Source organism: Nerophis ophidion, linkage group LG23 (assembly GCF_033978795.1).
Source record: "Nerophis ophidion isolate RoL-2023_Sa linkage group LG23, RoL_Noph_v1.0, whole genome shotgun sequence".
Classification (NCBI taxonomy): Eukaryota; Metazoa; Chordata; class Actinopteri; order Syngnathiformes; family Syngnathidae; genus Nerophis; species Nerophis ophidion.
The window spans coordinates 41,332,800-41,352,770 of record NC_084633.1 but is presented as its reverse complement, the minus strand read 5'-3'; the positions used below and the strand labels follow the sequence as shown (position 1 = coordinate 41,352,770).

Here is a 19,971-nt window from a genome sequence, read left to right as displayed (position 1 = left end):
ACAGACTATACGCTGCATGCATGATATAGAAGACGTGATCAGTGCGATACAGACTATACGCTGCATGCATGATATAGAAGACGTGATCAGTGCGATACAGACTTTATACGCTGCATGCATGATATAGAAGACGTGATCAGTGCGATACAGACTATACGCTGCATGCATGATATAGAAGACGTGATCAGTGCGATACAGACTTTATACGCTGCATGCATGATATAGAAGACGTGATCAGTGCGATACAGACTTTATACGCTGCATGCATGATATAGAAGACGTGATCAGTGCGATTCAGACTATACGCTGCATGCATGATATAGAAGACATGATCAGTGCGATACAGACTTTATACGCTGCATGCATGATATAGAAGACGTGATCAGTGCGATACAGACTTTATACGCTGCATGCATGATATAGAAGACGTGATCAGTGCGATACAGACTTTATACGCTGCATGCATGATATAGAAGACGTGATCAGTGCGATACAGACTATACGCTGCATGCATGATATAGAAGACGTGATCAGTGCGATACAGACTATACGCTGCATGCATGATATAGAAGACGTGATCAGTGCGATACAGACTTTATACGCTGCATGCATGATATAGAAGACGTGATCAGTGCGATACAGACTATACGCTGCATGCATGATATAGAAGACGTGATCAGTGCGATACAGACTTTATACGCTGCATGCATGATATAGAAGACGTGATCAGTGCGATACAGACTTTATACGCTGCATGCATGATATAGAAGACGTGATCAGTGCGATTCAGACTATACGCTGCATGCATGATATAGAAGACATGATCAGTGCGATACAGACTTTATACGCTGCATGCATGATATAGAAGACGTGATCAGTGCGATACAGACTTTATACGCTGCATGCATGATATAGAAGACGTGATCAGTGCGATAGACTATATACGCTGCATGCATGATATAGAAGACGTGATCAGTGCGATACAGACTTTATACGCTGCATGCATGATATAGAAGACGTGATCAGTGCGATAGACTTTATACGCTGCATGCATGATATAGAAGACGTGATCAGTGCGATACAGACTTTATACGCTGCATGCATGATATAGAAGACATGATCAGTGCGATACAGACTTTATACGCTGCATGCATGATATAGAAGACGTGATCAGTGCGATACAGACTTTATACGCTGCATGCATGATATAGAAGACGTGATCAGTGCGATAGACTATATACGCTGCATGCATGATATAGAAGACGTGATCAGTGCGATACAGACTTTATACGCTGCATGCATGATATAGAAGACGTGATCAGTGCGATACAGACTTTATACGCTGCATGCATGATATAGAAGACGTGATCAGTGCGATACAGACTTTATACGCTGCATGCATGATATAGAAGACGTGATCAGTGCGATACAGACTTTATACGCTGCATGCATGATATAGAAGACGTGATCAGTGCGATACAGACTTTATACGCTGCATGCATGATATAGAAGACATGATCAGTGCGATACAGACTTTATACGCTGCATGCATGATATAGAAGACGTGATCAGTGCGATACAGACTATGCTGCATGCATGATATAGAAGACATGATCAGTGCGATACAGACTTTATACGCTGCATGCATGATATAGAAGACATGATCAGTGTGATACAGACTTTATACGCTGCATGCATGATATAGAAGACGTGATCAGTGCGATACAGACTATGCTGCATGCATGATATAGAAGACATGATCAGTGCGATACAGACTTTATACGCTGCATGCATGATATAGAAGACATGATCAGTGTGATACAGACTTTATACGCTGCATGCATGATATAGAAGACATGATCAGTGTGATACAGACTTTATACGCTGCATGCATGATATAGAAGACGTGATCAGTGCGATACAGACTTTATACGCTGCATGCATGATATAGAAGACGTGATCAGTGCGATAGACTTTATACGCTGCATGCATGATATAGAAGACGTGATCAGTGCGATACAGACTTTATACGCTGCATGCATGATATAGAAGACATGATCAGTGCGATACAGACTTTATACGCTGCATGCATGATATAGAAGACGTGATCAGTGCGATACAGACTTTATACGCTGCATGCATGATATAGAAGACGTGATCAGTGCGATAGACTATATACGCTGCATGCATGATATAGAAGACGTGATCAGTGCGATACAGACTTTATACGCTGCATGCATGATATAGAAGACGTGATCAGTGCGATACAGACTTTATACGCTGCATGCATGATATAGAAGACGTGATCAGTGCGATACAGACTTTATACGCTGCATGCATGATATAGAAGACGTGATCAGTGCGATACAGACTTTATACGCTGCATGCATGATATAGAAGACGTGATCAGTGCGATACAGACTTTATACGCTGCATGCATGATATAGAAGACATGATCAGTGCGATACAGACTTTATACGCTGCATGCATGATATAGAAGACGTGATCAGTGCGATACAGACTATGCTGCATGCATGATATAGAAGACATGATCAGTGCGATACAGACTTTATACGCTGCATGCATGATATAGAAGACATGATCAGTGTGATACAGACTTTATACGCTGCATGCATGATATAGAAGACGTGATCAGTGCGATACAGACTATGCTGCATGCATGATATAGAAGACATGATCAGTGCGATACAGACTTTATACGCTGCATGCATGATATAGAAGACATGATCAGTGTGATACAGACTTTATACGCTGCATGCATGATATAGAAGACATGATCAGTGTGATACAGACTTTATACGCTGCATGCATGATATAGAAGACGTGATCAGTGCGATACAGACTTTATACGCTGCATGCATGATATAGAAGACGTGATCAGTGCGATACAGACTTTATACGCTGCATGCATGATATAGAAGACATGATCAGTGCGATACAGACTTTATACGCTGCATGCATGATATAGAAGACGTGATCAGTGCGATACAGACTTTATACGCTGCATGCATGATATAGAAGACGTGATCAGTGCGATACAGACTTTATACGCTGCATGCATGATATAGAAGACATGATCAGTGCGATACAGACTTTATACGCTGCATGCATGATATAGAAGACGTGATCAGTGCGATACAGACTTTATACGCTGCATGCATGATATAGAAGACATGATCAGTGCGATACAGACTTTATACGCTGCATGCATGATATAGAAGACGTGATCAGTGCGATACAGACTTTATACGCTGCATGCATGATATAGAAGACGTGATCAGTGCGATACAGACTGGCAAGAACAAAGTGAAACTAAACACAGATGGCAAGGAACTTATTTTTATTAGAAATTAACGTCAAGCTAGGCGATACTGCCAGCGTTGGAGGCGATCCTGGGCCAGAGATCAGCACATTCCTTCGCCACCGGGCCAGTGATAGCAGAACCTGAGGATACAGAAAGCATTGATACCAATAAGTCTTGGTTCTACAGTCGGTGTATGGCTCACATCATCTTGACAATGGATATATACATTGCTACTAGTCAACACTAAACATGTTCAAGATACATTGTATCAAATACAATACACATATGCCAGCAGGTGCACAAGATCCATTGTATCAAATACAATACACATATGCCAGCAGGTGCACAAGATCCATTGTATCAAATACAATACACATCATGTGCAAGCAGGTGTACAAGATGCATTGTATCAAATACAATACACATATGCCGGCAGGTGCACAAAATCAATTGTATCAAATACAATACACACCATGTGCAAGCAGGTGTACAAGATGCATTGTATCAAATACAATACACCATGTGCAAGCAGGTGTACAAAATGCATTGTATCAAATACAATACACATATGCCAGCAGGTGCACAAGATCCAGTGTATCAAATACAATACACCATGTGCAAGCAGGTGTACACGATGCATTGTATCAAATACAATACACATATGCCGGCAGGTGCACAAAATCAATTGTATCAAATACAATACACACCATGTGCAAGCAGGTGTACAAGATGCATTGTATCAAATACAATACACATATGCCAGCAGGTGCACAAGATCCATTGTATCAAATACAATACACCATGTGCAAGCAGGTGTACAAAATGCATTGTATCAAATACAATACACATATGCCAGCAGATGCACAAGATCCAGTGTATCAAATACAATACACCATGTGCAAGCAGGTGTACAAGATGCATTGTATCAAATACAATACACATATGCCGGCAGGTGCACAAAATCAATTGTATCAAATACAATACACATATGCCGGCAGGTGCACAAAATCAATTGTATCAAATACAATACACACCATGTGCAAGCAGGTGTACAAGATGCATTGTATCAAATACAATACACATATGCCAGCAGGTGCACAAGATCCATTGTATCAAATACAATACACCATGTGCAAGCAGGTGTACAAAATGCATTGTATCAAATACAATACACATATGCCAGCAGATGCACAAGATCCAGTGTATCAAATACAATACACCATGTGCAAGCAGGTGTACAAGATGCATTGTATCAAATACAATACACATATGCCGGCAGGTGCACAAAATCAATTGTATCAAATACAATACACATATGCCGGCAGGTGCACAAAATCAATTGTATCAAATACAATACACACCATGTGCAAGCAGGTGTACAAGATGCATTGTATCAAATACAATACACATATGCCAGCAGGTGCACAAGATCCATTGTATCAAATACAATACACCATGTGCAAGCAGGTGTACAAAATGCATTGTATCAAATACAATACACATATGCCAGCAGGTGCACAAGATCCAGTGTATCAAATACAATACACCATGTGCAAGCAGGTGTACAAGATGCATTGTATCAAATACAATACACATGCCGGCAGGTGCACAAAATCAATTGTATCAAATACAATACACACCATGTGCAAGCAGGTGTACAAGATGCATTGTATCAAATACAATACACATATGCCAGCAGGTGCACAAGATCCATTGTATCAAATACAATACACCATGTGCAAGCAGGTGTACAAAATGCATTGTATCAAATACAATACACATATGCCAGCAGATGCACAAAATGCATTGTATCAAATACAATACACATATGCCAGCAGATGCACAAGATCCAGTGTATCAAATACAATACACCATGTGCAAGCAGGTGTACAAGATACATTGTATCAAATACAATACACATGTGCAGGCAGGTGTACAAGATACATTGTATCAAATACAATACACATGTGCAGGCAGGTGTACAAGATACATTGTATCAAATACAATACACATGTGCAGGCAGGTGTACAAGATGCATTGTATCAAATACGTTACATTCTATCAAATACGATATAGATCATGTGCAGGCAGGTATTCAATATACATTGTATCAAATACGTTACATTCTATCAAATACGATACAGATCATGTGCAGGCAGGTATTCAATATACATTGTATCAAATACGTTACATTCTATCAAATACGATACAGATCATGTGCAGGCAGGTATTCAATATATATTGTATCAAATACAATACACATGTGACTGCAGAACTGATAGAGATTCGCACTTCAATGATTGACAGATGTGACCGGCTGCTTATAGAACATAGTTCCATAATGGATGTGACCGGCTGCTTATAGAACATAGTTCCATGACGGATGTGACCGGCTGCTTATAGAACATAGTTCCATAATGGATGTGACCGGCTGCTTATAGAACATAGTTCCATGACGGATGTGACCGGCTGCTTATAGAACATAGTTCCATGACGGATGTGACCGGCTGCTTATAGAACATAGTTCCATGACGGATATGACTCGCTGCTTATAGAACATAGTTCCATGACGGATATGACTCGCTGCTTATAGAACATAGTTCCACGGCAGACGTGACCAGCTGCTTATAGAACATAGTTCCACGACGGACGTGACCGGCTGCTTGTAGAACATAGTTCCATAATGGATGTGACCAGCCGCTTATAGAACATAGTTCCACGACGGACGTGACCGGCTGCTTATAGAACATAGTTCCATAATGGATGTGACCAGCCGCTTATAGACATAGTTCCACGACGGACGTGACCGGCTGCTTATAGAACATAGTTCCATAATGGATGTGACCAGCCGCTTATAGAACATAGTTCCATAATGGATGTGACCAGCCGCTTATAGAACATAGTTCCACGACGGACGTGGCCGGCTGCTTATAGGACATAGTTCCATAATGGATGTGACCGGCCGCTTATAGAACATAGTTCCATGACGGATGTGACCGGCTGCTTATAGAACATAGTTCCATAATGGATGTGACCAGCCGCTTATAGAACATAGTTCCACGACGGACGTGACCGGCTGCTTATAGAACATAGTTCCATGACGGATATGACTCGCTGCTTATAGAACATAGTTCCATAATGGATGTGACCGGCTGCTTATAGAACATAGTTCCATAATGGATATGACCGGCTGCTTATAGAACATAGTTCCATAATGGATGTGACCGGCTGCTTATAGAACATAGTTCCATAATGGATATGACCGGCTGCTTATAGAACATAGTTCCATAATGGATGTGACCGGCTGCTTATAGAACATAGTTCCATAATGGATATGACCGGCTGCTTATAGAACATAGTTCCATAATGGATGTGACCGGCTGCTTATAGAACATAGTTCCATAATGGATGTGACCGGCTGCTTATAGAACATAGTTCCATAATGGATGTGACCGGCTGCTTATAGAACATAGTTCCATAATGGATGTGACCGGCTGCTTATAGAACATAGTTCCATAATGGATGTGACCGGCTGCTTATAGAACATAGTTCCATAATGGATGTGACCGGCTGCTTATAGAACAAACATGGCCAACACTCCTTGTCTTCATTTCAAAAAATGTCAAAAATTTGACCACTTTTGTCGTTATTTTAGCAGCGAGTGAAATTTTCTAAAGCATTACACACCAACATCTGCACTGCATGCACACTTTCTTCAACAGAAGAGAATCCATGATGATATTGTTCCACAGACGACACCCCATAATAACATTGTCAAATGTTTCTTCTAAAGTACCAAACATGTTCCATCACTGATTGAGAGCAGCAGAAAGAAGTGTAACTGCCATCTCACCCACAGTCAAGGACTTTAATATTCTCTTGCTTGACAACTCACACTGTCATGGTTTAGACAAAGCAAGTGCTTTTAGAAGAGGACACACACACACACACACACACACACACACACACACACACACACACACACACACACACACACACACACACACACACACACACCTAACATAGCTTTATGTGAGGTGATAGTCATGTTTATAAGAGTTACTCTCAGTTAGCAAGTTAAATAAAAAAGCAAACCCACCTTTCATTTCTCCTTTATTGTTGACGATGACCCCTGCGTTGTCCTCAAAGTAGAGAAAGACTCCATCCTTTCGCCGGTAAGACTTGCGCTGCCGTATGACCACTGCAGGATGTACTGTGGACAAACACCTTCTTAGTACATAACCTCCTATACTCGCCTCCAGGTACATGTTGACAGCTTTAATGGCCGACTAGAAGGTTCTACAGTGAGATCAACAGCACTTGTTGGAATGTTGGCCCCTCGTTCACAATCCTTCCAAGACATGTTTTGGCCATTCCAAAGATGAAGAAAACGCTCACAAGATGCAAACAGCAATGCAGGTAATGAAGTCTTCTATTCTGTCAGATGAATACAAGTATTCCTTGTTTACATCCTTTTTTCCCCCTATTTTTACTGTAGTGGGTTCCATCATTCCCACACAGTTAACAGTGTTTCAGGACACATTTGTGCTGAGAGGCCACAGTTGTATAAATACTGCTGGATGTCATGAAGAGGTAACTCCATCTTTTGACACTCCTGCAACTCCCTTCCTTGTGTGTACAATATTTTATTTAAAAAAAAAAACACAGAAGTGATGTTTTGACACAAAGTTGAATGTTTAAACATGTTATCAGTACTTTCCTCTTCTACAGTTACATTAGGGGTGTAACGGTACACAAGAATTTCGGTTCGGTAAGTACCTCGGTTCAGAGGTCATGGTTCGGTTCATTTTCGGCACAGTAAGAAAACAAAATATAATTTTTTGGGTTATTTATTTACCAAATTTGCAAAATCTTCCACCAAAATAATTTTTCTTAGTGGAATATTTGATGTGAAGTAATGGGAACCTTGGATAGGTCAATAATTCATAATAACATTGATTTTGATTCAATATGTTTCAAGCACTGACAGTTTGAAAGAAAAAAAACAGCTTTGTTTTATTAGTCAACATTGCAACTTTTTCTAAAGTCCATTTAACCTTCAAGCTTTTTTATTATGCTTTTGTAGATTTAATAGTATTACGATGTGCCGTGGGCCTTTAAAACATTAGCTGTGGGCTACAAATGGCCTCCGTGGCACACTTGACACCCCTGCTATAGATAATAAAATATTAAATCTGATAAATCTATGGTTAAAAAGCAGAGCCTGGAGACACATGTTTATCATAACTCTCTCGCTCTCAGTCTCTGTCCCTCCCTCACCAATGCTGCTGCGTGCACAATGTTTTGTTTTTAACCCCTTCTTAACGCTGAACATACGTTGAAAATACACACAACCATAACTCAAAATGCTGGACATTTGAGGCATTTAAGAAACTCCACCCAGACAGCCCCGCAAAAGAGGACATATCTGGTGAAAAGAGGACATATGGTCGCCCGGTCGCTGCTAGCACCAGACATGTCCTCTTTTGCTAGCAGTGACCGGGCTAGCAAAGACTGACCATATGTCCTCTTTTCACCAGATATGTCCTCTTTTGCGGGGCTGTCTGGGCAGAGTTTCTTAAATGCCTCATTTTTAGTGTTGTTTACGCTATTTAATATGTCTTTGTGGAAACTCGTTCAGTACACCTCCGCACCAAACCGAAATTCAATACAGATACACGTACCGTTAAACCCCTACAGTTATAGTATAAATATTTATGAATGAATGAGTCATCACTGTTTGTAAGCACGTGACTAAAATAACTTCAGCTGCATCTAGAAGTCGATGGCTAAATTAAGAGTGTACGCTTCATTATCTGATTTGTGGACTAATGGTTAGGGTAATTGTTGACTATCTAAATAATGGTTAGTTGCAGCCCTAGAGGACTCAGTCCATCTCAGAAACGAGGTCAGGTCATAGATGACGTGCAATGAGAACATAGGACAATGAACCTAACACTTCCCATTTTGAAGTTCTTCACTGGTAGTAAAAGCGACCAAGTTAAGCAAATAAAGACAAGTTTGTCTTCAACAATGGTGGCAGTTTACTCAAATGAGCTGTCTGGTGGACCCCAGTGGGGCAAATGAAGGTGGAACCAAGACATAATCCATCATGTGTCATGACTGATTGAGATTGGTCAGTCACAAGGTGGACCTGCCATCTCACCCACAGTCATGGAGCTGCTCTTCCCTTCATGGACAACTCACTTTATCACTGAGCAGACAAAGCAAGTGCTTTTTAGAAGGGATGACATCCTGGCTGGGATGTGACCTGCGAACATGTCTGACGGCTTCACCTTCATTTAACAGCTCAATTAACTCGAGCTTGCTGCTTAAATCATTCAAATGAATAAAAATCTATTTCATCTGTGCTGGGCACCCACACCCACAGAACCGGACTTTAAAAACATAACTTTTAAACAGTTTAATAAAAATAGCACTTGTACTAGCATAAAGCACCCATCTCCATCAGAATGACATTTTGACCAGGTGAGAATATTGTGACAGGTGTGTTTACTTCATATAACCTGCAGCACAACACAATGTTGTTAAGAGTGAACACTGAACAACTGCATCACTTTTTTCTTCACAATTGTCAACTACAAGTATTTTGCCAAGAGGATTATTTGTAATGTGCTTTTTGGCCAAAGTAAAACAATCTAAAGTTTAAGTTTTAATGCCATGGTTTTACCAGTCTGGCCTGCCTCGGAACAGATTGTCCTCCAATGAGCTCACACGAGTTTGACAACCCTTTTAGAAATATTTAGCTAGGTCAGTACTTGAATGAATGTGAAAACATTCCACCCCACACAACTATAAACTGTCTCACTCCTCTAGACAATTTTAAGTAAACATCTGCATAAATGTTACCCTCATTAACATGAAGGAAAACAAAAGAACACCATTCAACTTACAATAAATACTCAAGCTGTATTTAGTCTGCAACAGAAAAGATTTACAATGGATCTAAAATTCAAAAAGAAAATCAATCCTTCGCACATTGGCAATATACATCTTTTTGAAGCACGATACTGCACCGACAAAGCCCGCATGATATTACACATAAAAGTGTGAGTATTATAACAGTGAAACCTTGTTAATGATAATTGCACAGCCCTACTGTGGACCACTCCAACTATCCAATAGAAGTGCCATCATTCTTCACTCACCTTTCTTTCTAAGCTCTGGCTTGCCCTTCTTGACAGTTGCCATCACCATGTCTCCCACTCCTGCTGCAGGCAGGCGGTTAAGGCGACCTTTGATGCCCTTCACAGAGATGATGTACAGGTTCTTGGCACCTTGAAGAAAGGTGAGTACAGTTAGCCATGTAACAGTCATATTGCTTGAATGTATGATCCCATCAGAAAGCTGAATAGATAGCCAACTTATATTAAAGCTGCACAATTAGACGTCTACATGTCGTTGTGACTCAGGGTATTTAGAGCTTAGAAGGATAAGATGTGTCATGACTGATTGAGATTGGTCAGTCACAAGGTGGACCTGCCATCTCACCCACAGTCATGGAGCTGCTCTTCCCTTCATGGACAACTCACTTTATCACTGAGCAGACAAAGCAAGTGCTTTTTAGAAGGGCTGGGAGGAATGTTTGACAGTCTCAACTTTCCACTTGGATCCGTTCCATGAGTGAGCTTGCAGCTCCTAACACTTCTATCTCAGCCTATGTTAGTGAATTTAAATGTTTCATTTGTGCCGGGCACCCTCCAAAACACCAGTTTTGAAATGTAACATGCTTTTAAAAACCAGTGTATGAAAAATATGATGTTAAATGTACTAGAAACCGCAGTAGTTTCATGAAATTATGTTATTGTAGTGTCACAAATCAATTGTTTATGTTGCATAGGGATATCTTTGAGTGAAGGACAGGAGAGGCCTAAGTTGACCACATGTACCGTATTTTTTTAACTATAAGCCACAGTTTTTTTTTAATAGTTTGGCCGGGGATGCGACTTATACTCAGGAGCGATTTGTGTGTGAAATTAACATATTACCGTAAAATATAAAATATGATTTAGCTAATTCACTTAAGAGACTAGAAGTATAAGATTTCATGGGATTTAGTGATTAGGAGTGAGAGATAGTTTGGTAAAGGTATAGCATGTTCTATATGTTATAGTTATTTGAATGACTCTTACCATAATATGTTAGGTTAACATAGCAGTTGCTTATTTATGCCTCATATAACCTACACTTATTCAGCATGTTCTTCACTATTCTTTATTTAGTTTAAATTGCCTTTAAAATGTCTATTCTTGGTGTTGGCTTTTATTAAATACATTTCCCCCAAAAATGTGACTTATATATGTTTTTTTTCCTTCTTTATTATGCATTTTCGGCAGGTGCGACTTATACTCCGAAAAATACGGCATGTCTGCATCAGCATTGGCACTACACGGATGATGCAAGATGGCAGAATTAGAACGATACACTTTTTCAATGACATTGATTGCTGCTACTCAGCCTTATGGACCAGCTTCCTCTTGGGTATCTCTGCTCATTAGACATGTTGGATCTAATGAAACACCATTCATAAACGAACAAGGATTATGAAGTCCTTGGTCTGCTGGAAGAGGTGAATACTGTGCATTACATGTCATTGGCATTGATTGTAAGAACGTGATGAAGCACTACATACCTGTGTTGTCTGCACAGTTAATAACTGCTCCCACTGGAAGACCCAACGAGATGCGGAACTTGGCCCCGGAGGAGCCACCACGTCCTGGTAAAAGAAGCAACGTTTAGCGTGTCCAACCTCCAGGATCACTCTCCTGAGAAACACCTCAAAACAGGTGTATTTTCAACCAAGTTTATACCACTAGATGCTCTATTCCTTTGCTATGTAATTGCATGTATTACGTTAAACGATTATGATTTATTTTCTCAACAAAATGTAGCAGCTTTTAGGTTGTAAGTGTTACAGCCAGTATTTAAGAGGCCTCGGGTGCAACACAACCATCACAATATTCTATATTCATTGCGAGGTTGCTGTTCAAGCATGCGAGCAAACTTTCAGCACAAAAGAAGGAACCATTAAGAAAAAAGAACATTTCTATCAGCATGAAGTAATGCCATGCAAGCCATGATAGAAAATGTCGAAAATCAAGACTACATTTCCTGCTATTGGGTGCATTTCTACACCATTTTGCCTTTGGATGTATTCTCATCTACTAACCTCTTTTAGTATACATTTACATGTATGTCGAATTTCACATTGCATTTTCAGTGATATTTATATAAGATAAGATATATAGATAAGATTGCTAGGTATAATATACCGACCCCAAGACAAATTTTCTCAAAATTGGCCCCTCTGAGTCAAAATAATTGCCCAGGCCTGACCTACTGTGTTGTGCCCTACGTTTACATTTGTTACGTCAAAAACGTACCATCTCGCTGGCTACTAATGAATGCTGCAGAACTACAACTGGTTGGGAAGTAATTATCCAAAGATGATTAGCAGCAAAGTAGACAGCCATCAATGTTGTGACTCAGACTGAAAGCAAGTGACAAGGAAGCCAGCAAGATGATGCTAACTAGTGAGCTTTACAAACACAAGCAATTAGGTGCGGCATTTAGGAAAGAGGAACAGCGAGCACAAGGCTGAGACAAGTGTTAAACATTTTTTGTTTAGATATTATTTATTTTTATAATTTATAGTTTTCCATCATTCCCACACACTTAATAGTGTTTCAGGACACGTTTGTGCTGAGAGGCCACAGATGTATAAATACTGCTGGACTGCAGAATGTCATGAAGAGGTAACTCCATCTTTTGACACTCCTTTGACTACCTTCCTTATGCGTACAATATTTTATTTTTAAAAACACAGAAGTGATGATTTGACACAAAGTTGAATATTTACACATTTTATCAGTACTTTCCTCTTTTACAGTTGTAGTATTAATATTTATGAATGAATGAGTCATCACTGTTTGTAAGCACGTGACTAAAATAACTTCAGCTGCATCTAGAAGTCGATGGCAAAATTAAGAGTGTACGCTTCATTATCTGATTTGTGGACTAATGGTTAGGGTAATTGTTGACTATCTAAATAATGGTTAGTTGCAGCCCTAAAGGACTCAGTCCATCTCAGAAACGAGGCCAGGTCCTAGATGACGTGCAATGAGAACATAGGACAATGAACCTAACACTTCCCATTTTGAAGTTCTTCACTGGTATTAAAAGCGACCAAGTTAAGCAAATAAAGACAACTTTGTCTCCAACAATGGTGGCAGTTTACTCAAATGAGCTGTCTGGTGGACCCCAGTGGGGCAAATGAAGGTGGAACCAAGACATAATCCATGTGTCATGACTGATTGAGATTGGTCAGTCACAAGGTGGACCTGCCATCTCACCCACAGTCATGGAGCTGCTCTTCCCTTCATGGACAACTCACTTTATCACTGAGCAGACAAAGCAAGTGCTTTTTAGAAGGGATGACATCCTGGCTGGGATGTGACCTGCGAACATGTCTGACGGCTTCACCTTCATTTAACAGCTCAATTGACTCGAGCTTGCTGCTTTAACAGTAATAAAAATAGAACTTGTACTAGCATAAAGCACCATCTCCATCAGAATGACATTTGACCAAATGAGAATATTGTGACAGGTGTGTTTACTTCATATAACCTGCAGCACAACACAAAGTTGTTAAGAGTGAACACTGAACAACTGCATCAATTTAACAGCTCAATTGACTGAGCTTGCTACTCAAATCATTAAACATCTATTTAATGTGTGCTGGGCCCCCACACCCACAGAACCAAACTTCAAAAACATAACTTTTAAACAGTAAGAAAAATATAAGGTGTACTAGCATAAAGCACCCATTTCCATCAGAATGACATTTTAACCAGAATGTGTGCGATCAGGTGAGAATATTTTGAAAGGTGTTTAATTGAAGCATTTTTATATACTTGTTTTTTGTTTATTAATTTGCTTAAATATATCCATGTGCACGTACCTGCTGGAGTCGGTGCTCCATTTAAATGTTGTGTTTCCACTTTTATGCTAATGTCAGTTATATTTCTTTATTTTGTTCTGCTGGACTGCATTTCCAGCCGTGTATGGGGAATGTGGCACAACGCTGATTCAACACTGTTGCGATGAACATGGCTGCAAACATACACACACATCGACAGAAGACGCACGCACACACACATCAACAGAAGGGGCGCGCACACACAGAAGACGCGCACACACACACACACAGACAGAAGACGTGTACACACACACAAAATGACAGAAGATGCACACACTGACAGAAAGCACACACAAACACCAGTTGACAAAAAAAGCACACGCGCGCGCGCGCACGCACACACACACACACACACACACACACACACACACACACACACACACACACTGACAGAAGACGCACATACAAAATAATTTACCAAAAAAAGCACACGCACGCACACACACACACACACACACACACACATTGACAGAAGACGCGCGCACACACACACATTGACAGAAGACGCACATACAAAATAATTTACCAAAAAAAGCACACGTACACACACACAACAGAAGATGCACACACACACACACGACAGAAGACGCACACATACACACACACACACATTGACAGAAGACGCACACATACAAACTAATTTACCAAAAAAAGCACATGTACAAACACAACAGAAGATGCACACACGCACACGCACAACAGAAGACGCACACATACACGCATTGACAGAAGACGCACACATACAAACTAATTTACCAAAAAAAGCACATGTACAAACAACAGAAGATGCACACACACACACAAACACACCACAGAAGACGCACACATACACACATTGACAGAAGACGCACACATACACACATTGACAGAAGACGCACACTTACACACCTTGACAGAAGACGCACACATACCAACTAATTTACCAAAAAAAGCACATGTACAAACACAACAGAAGATGCACACACACGACAGAAGACGCACACATACACGCATTGACAGAAGACGCACACATACAAAATAATTTACCAAAAAAAGCACATGTATAAACAGAAGATGCACACACACACACACACACACACACACACACACACACACACACACACACACACACACACACACACACACACACACACGACAGAAGACGCATACATACAAACTAATTCACCAAAAAAAGCACATGTACAAATAACAGAAGACGCGCGCGCGCACACATACACACCTTGACCGAAGAGGCACACATACACACCTTGACCGAAGAGGCACACATACACACCTTGACCGAAGAGGCACACATACACACCTTGACCGAAGAGGCACACATACACACCTTGACCGAAGATGCACACATACACACCTTGACAGAAGAGGCACACATACACACCTTGACAGAAGAGGCACACATACACACCTTGACAGAAGAGGCACACATACACACCTTGACAGAAGAGGCACACATACACACCTTGACAGAAGAGGCACGCATACACACCTTGACAGAAGAGGCACGCATACACACCTTGACAGAAGAGGCACGCATACACACATTGACAGAAAACGCACGCATACACACATTGATGGAAGACACACATACACATGATACAAAAAGTGCACACGTACACAAACATTCACAGACACGCACAAGGCAATGGCGGATTGTAGTGTGCCAGAATATTGCTTCCCTAATGTTTAGTAATACAGTATCGGACATTCATGCCATGTTTGTGTAAGATAATTATGATAACAGCCGATCAGAGATGGAACATAAGTTAATCGCAATCATTGATCATAGTCTAGATCAGGGGTAGGGAACCTACGGCTCTCGAGCCAAATGTGGCTCTTCTGATGACTGCATCTGAATAGAATAGACTCTATTGTCATTATATTTGCATATAACGAGATTAAAGACTCCAAGTTAAGGTGCGGTTGTGGGAACAAATCTGGCTCTCAGATAAATCTTAGCTGACGTTGCTTAAGATAAGTAATGAATAATTCTGATGATAAACAGTGTTAAAAATAACGTTCAAAATATAAAACATTCTTATGCATTTTAATCCATCCAATTAAGAAGTCACAATAATAGTGGGAAGTATTTTATTTATTATTGGTTAACTTCCGAATAACAATGTTATTAAAAAGTATAAGAGACTACTCTTGAAAATATTTGGCTTTCAGGGCTCTCTCAGCCAAAAAGGTTCATGACCCCTGCTTACATTACATTTCATTAAAGGACTATAATTGCTTGTTATAGTATGGTATTATCTGTTCATTTTTATCCAATTAGATGAAGACAACTAGGCGTCCACATTAATGTTGCCATCAGCCCTCATGAGAGGTCAGTGGGTTGAAACTATAACCATTATTGTTACCTGCGCAGGTAATAACTACTCCAACTACAAAACCTTGCTACTCTGTGTTTATAATTCCAATTTCATCTCGTTGTTGGAGGTAGCGAGCCCTTGGAATAAGAGTTTGTCTCGGTACATTCCCTTTAGTTCGTAGCATCCATTTTTATCAAGTTTGTTGATTATCTCACACTATAATGCGGGTAAAGTGTTGGTCAACACACCATGGCCCACAATGCATTGCACTACTGCACAGCCATGTAAACTACAGTGATGTCCAAACCCCATGGCCCACAATGCATTGCGGAATCACGTGTCCTGTCAAGGCCTATCGCCTGCATTGTGTACTGCACCCCTAACTCTACTTTAAACATGGACATTACTAACAACTCTTGCAGGAGAACAGAGTATAAACCAACTTTTAATTATGATGTGTTAAGGTAGAGAACGGGAAACACTGTTAAAGCAACATTCTGGACCGGATCAGCCGAAAGACCCCAGACTACAAGTCTTGTAGAACCACAGCTCAGTAAACATTTCCTCGCTCAAATCGCCGGCACGAAAGAATAAAGTCAAGTTTATTTGACATAAAATGATCTTATTGTGTCAAACACGTAAGACACACTAATTTGGGGCAACTTAATTCGAGCTGGGCGTAAAAAAACGAGGGATTGGGTAGAATTAGAACTACTAGTCAAAGTACGAAAAAGGCCGTGATTAATGGTAAAATAAGTGAGTGAAAAGATGAACGATGTACTACAAAAGACTTTGGGCACACGGTTACATGAGATAGGTGGACGGGGCGAGCGGATGCATTTAGATTCAGAGATGCGGCATTCTTACCTCTCTTCGACATTGCGAGGCTGGAGGAAAGAGGACGAAGGCGGAAGCAGTTATGCGTAATAAGGTATTCTTCATCCGGGTCAGGGCGGGGCGTGTTGCTTTCAAAACAGTCGGAAAAAGGAGTTTTGCTAAGTGTTTCGCGACTAATCTTACCCCTTTTCTTTTACATAACAGTTGCTAACACTTTTGTTCACTTCCTGTTCTCAATTTATTCACAATATACTCTGTGAGTAATCACAATAAAAATAAATAAATAATATTCAGTGAAGTAATTTACATTTCATATGGTGAGGTGAGTAAGATTATTTTGAAAAAACGGATGGATGGATGAGAATGTTGTCTGTCTATCTGTGTTGGCCCTGCGATAGGGTGGCAACTTGTCCAGGGTGTACACCGCCTTCCGCCCGATTGTAGCTGAGATAGGCACCAGCGCCCCCCGCAACCCCAAAGGGAATAAGCGGTAGAAAATGGATGGACGGATGAAATAAAATCAGTATGTTTATACCTCTTTGTACTTTGTAAACACTTTAAGTGTGAAGAATTCCTTGAAGTGGATTATATTAGTACATTGTTTGATTGCTTTGCCTAATCCATTCCATAATTTAATTCCATCCATCCATTTTCTACCGCTTATTCCCTTTCGGGGTCGCGGGGGGCGCTGGCACCTATCTCAGCTACAATCGGGCAGAAGGCGGGGTACACCCTGGACAAGTCGCCACCTCATCGCAGGGCCAACACAGATAGACAGACAACACTCACACTCACATTCACACACTAGGGACCATTTTGTGTTGCCAATCAACCTATCCCCAGGTGCATGTCTAATTTAATTCCACATGCTGATATTCTGAAGGTGTTAAGTGCTGTACGTACATACCAATGTTTTAAATTACGTTTTTTTTTTTTTTTTTGGAAGAATTGTTGTATATTCTTGGGTAGCAGGTCATAGTTTGCTTTGTGTATCATTTTAGCTGTTTGCAAACTCAGTATGTCGTGGAATTTCAGTATTTTTGATTAAATAAATAAAGGGTTTGTATGTTCTCTATATCCAACATGATGTATTATTCTAACTGATCTTTTTTGTAACGCTGTTAATGAATGAAGTGTACTTTTGTACTTATTTCGCCATATTTCAAAATAAAATAACATGTATTCCAAATTAACTCGTTTGAATTAGGTTTTTTTTTTCAATCCCCGCTTGATTATTTTTATGTTATTGTCGTATCACTCTATTATGTACGTTTTTTTTAATACAAATAATAAAACAAACAAAAGTATCACTACACAGCGCCGTCGTACAAGTTGAGCGTAAAGGAAGTGACGTAGCGTTAATCATTTTACAATCGACAGTCACGACTAAACCAGTCCGTAGGGAAACAAGAACTCCTCTATATCCGCTCGGCAGCCTTTCGTGCGACAAACGACAAAGCATCCATTAACAATCAATTTCAAAAAGTACTTTTTGTGTTGTGGTGCATGTATTGATTTAAGTAAAGACCCTCGTTTGAAAAAATAACATTTATTCCAAATTGACTCGTTTGAATTAAGTTGTTTTTTTAAATCCCCGCATGATTATTTTTATGTTATTTTTATATCACTTTTATTGTGTGTATTTTTTTTAAATTTAACACTGTAACCTATTTTATTTGCTTGCCTCTTTGTGATGTGAGACAGTATATGCCTTCAAAATAAGAGCTCAAGGCATATACTGTCCAACAACTTATAACAGGAACTTAACATCATAAAGAGGCAAGCCCGTAAAAATAAGTTACAATACAAATAATAAAACAAACAAAAATATCACTACACAGCGCCGTCGTACAATTTGAGCGTAACGGAAGTGACGTCTAATTCTGTGCGCATGCGCGTAGCGTCTTTTGAAACGTGTAGTGACGGTCCGGTTGTCCTACAAGCGCAATGGCGAGCATAATTACCGAAATGTTGACAGAAACCGCAACGGCTCTTCGCCTTGTGAAGTCTGTCCGCCAGCGACGGCTGAGCTGGCTGTCTGCGTGTGGAGGAAGGGGCCGATACTTGTCTGTGAGTCACAGGAGTGTGGCGAGAAGAACGGCTTCAAGTCGATGGGAGCCCAAAGAGACAGTGCACATCCCCGGACTGGAGAAGGTCACCTATGGAGAGAAGATGCATTATGTCCCGGGGCTCGCTAAACCCATTTACCCGGAGTGGAAAAGGGACTTCACCGATCCCCGGCGGTACAAGTCTCCCCCAGACCAGGAGATGCCTTTGCACAAGGAGAAGCCATGTTATGTCTTCCACAAGAGGACCAGCCTGCTGGAAGGTGATGCAGCTTATTATTACTTTCTGTTTTTCATGATACTTTCTTAGTGTAAAAGTGTAAAAGCCAGCATGTGTGATGGTATGGGGGTGCATTAGTGCCCAAGGCATGGGTAACTTACACATCTGTGAAGGCACCATTAATGCTGAAAGGTACATACAGCTTT

At 40.4% G+C, this 19,971-nt stretch overlaps 2 protein-coding genes across 6 annotated transcripts in view; one reads left to right on the top strand and one right to left on the bottom strand.

Moving 5' to 3' along the window:
* Positions 1-3,344: 3,344 nt before the first annotated feature.
* rpl23 (ribosomal protein L23) lies at positions 3,345-17,586 on the bottom strand. Its single transcript, XM_061884638.1, has 5 exons — positions 17,510-17,586; positions 11,979-12,062; positions 10,495-10,623; positions 7,425-7,538; positions 3,345-3,465 (listed from the first exon to the last, which is right to left on the bottom strand). The coding sequence occupies exons 1-5, from the start codon at positions 17,520-17,522 to the stop codon at positions 3,383-3,385; spliced, it is 423 nt and encodes a 140-aa protein (XP_061740622.1). The 5' UTR covers positions 17,523-17,586; the 3' UTR covers positions 3,345-3,382.
* A 1,769-nt stretch (positions 17,587-19,355) lies between these two features.
* Positions 19,356-19,971, top strand: part of mrpl37 (mitochondrial ribosomal protein L37) — a 135,743-nt gene continuing 135,127 nt past the window's right edge. For 4 of the 5 annotated variants that reach the window (XM_061884620.1, XM_061884619.1, XM_061884618.1 and 1 more), the window contains exon 1: positions 19,356-19,808. In XM_061884620.1, the coding sequence (XP_061740604.1) occupies positions 19,427-19,808 (382 nt within the window). In that variant the 5' untranslated portion in view covers positions 19,356-19,426. The remainder of the gene's footprint in view (positions 19,809-19,971) is intronic. The other variant, XM_061884616.1, reaches the window with a different exon arrangement.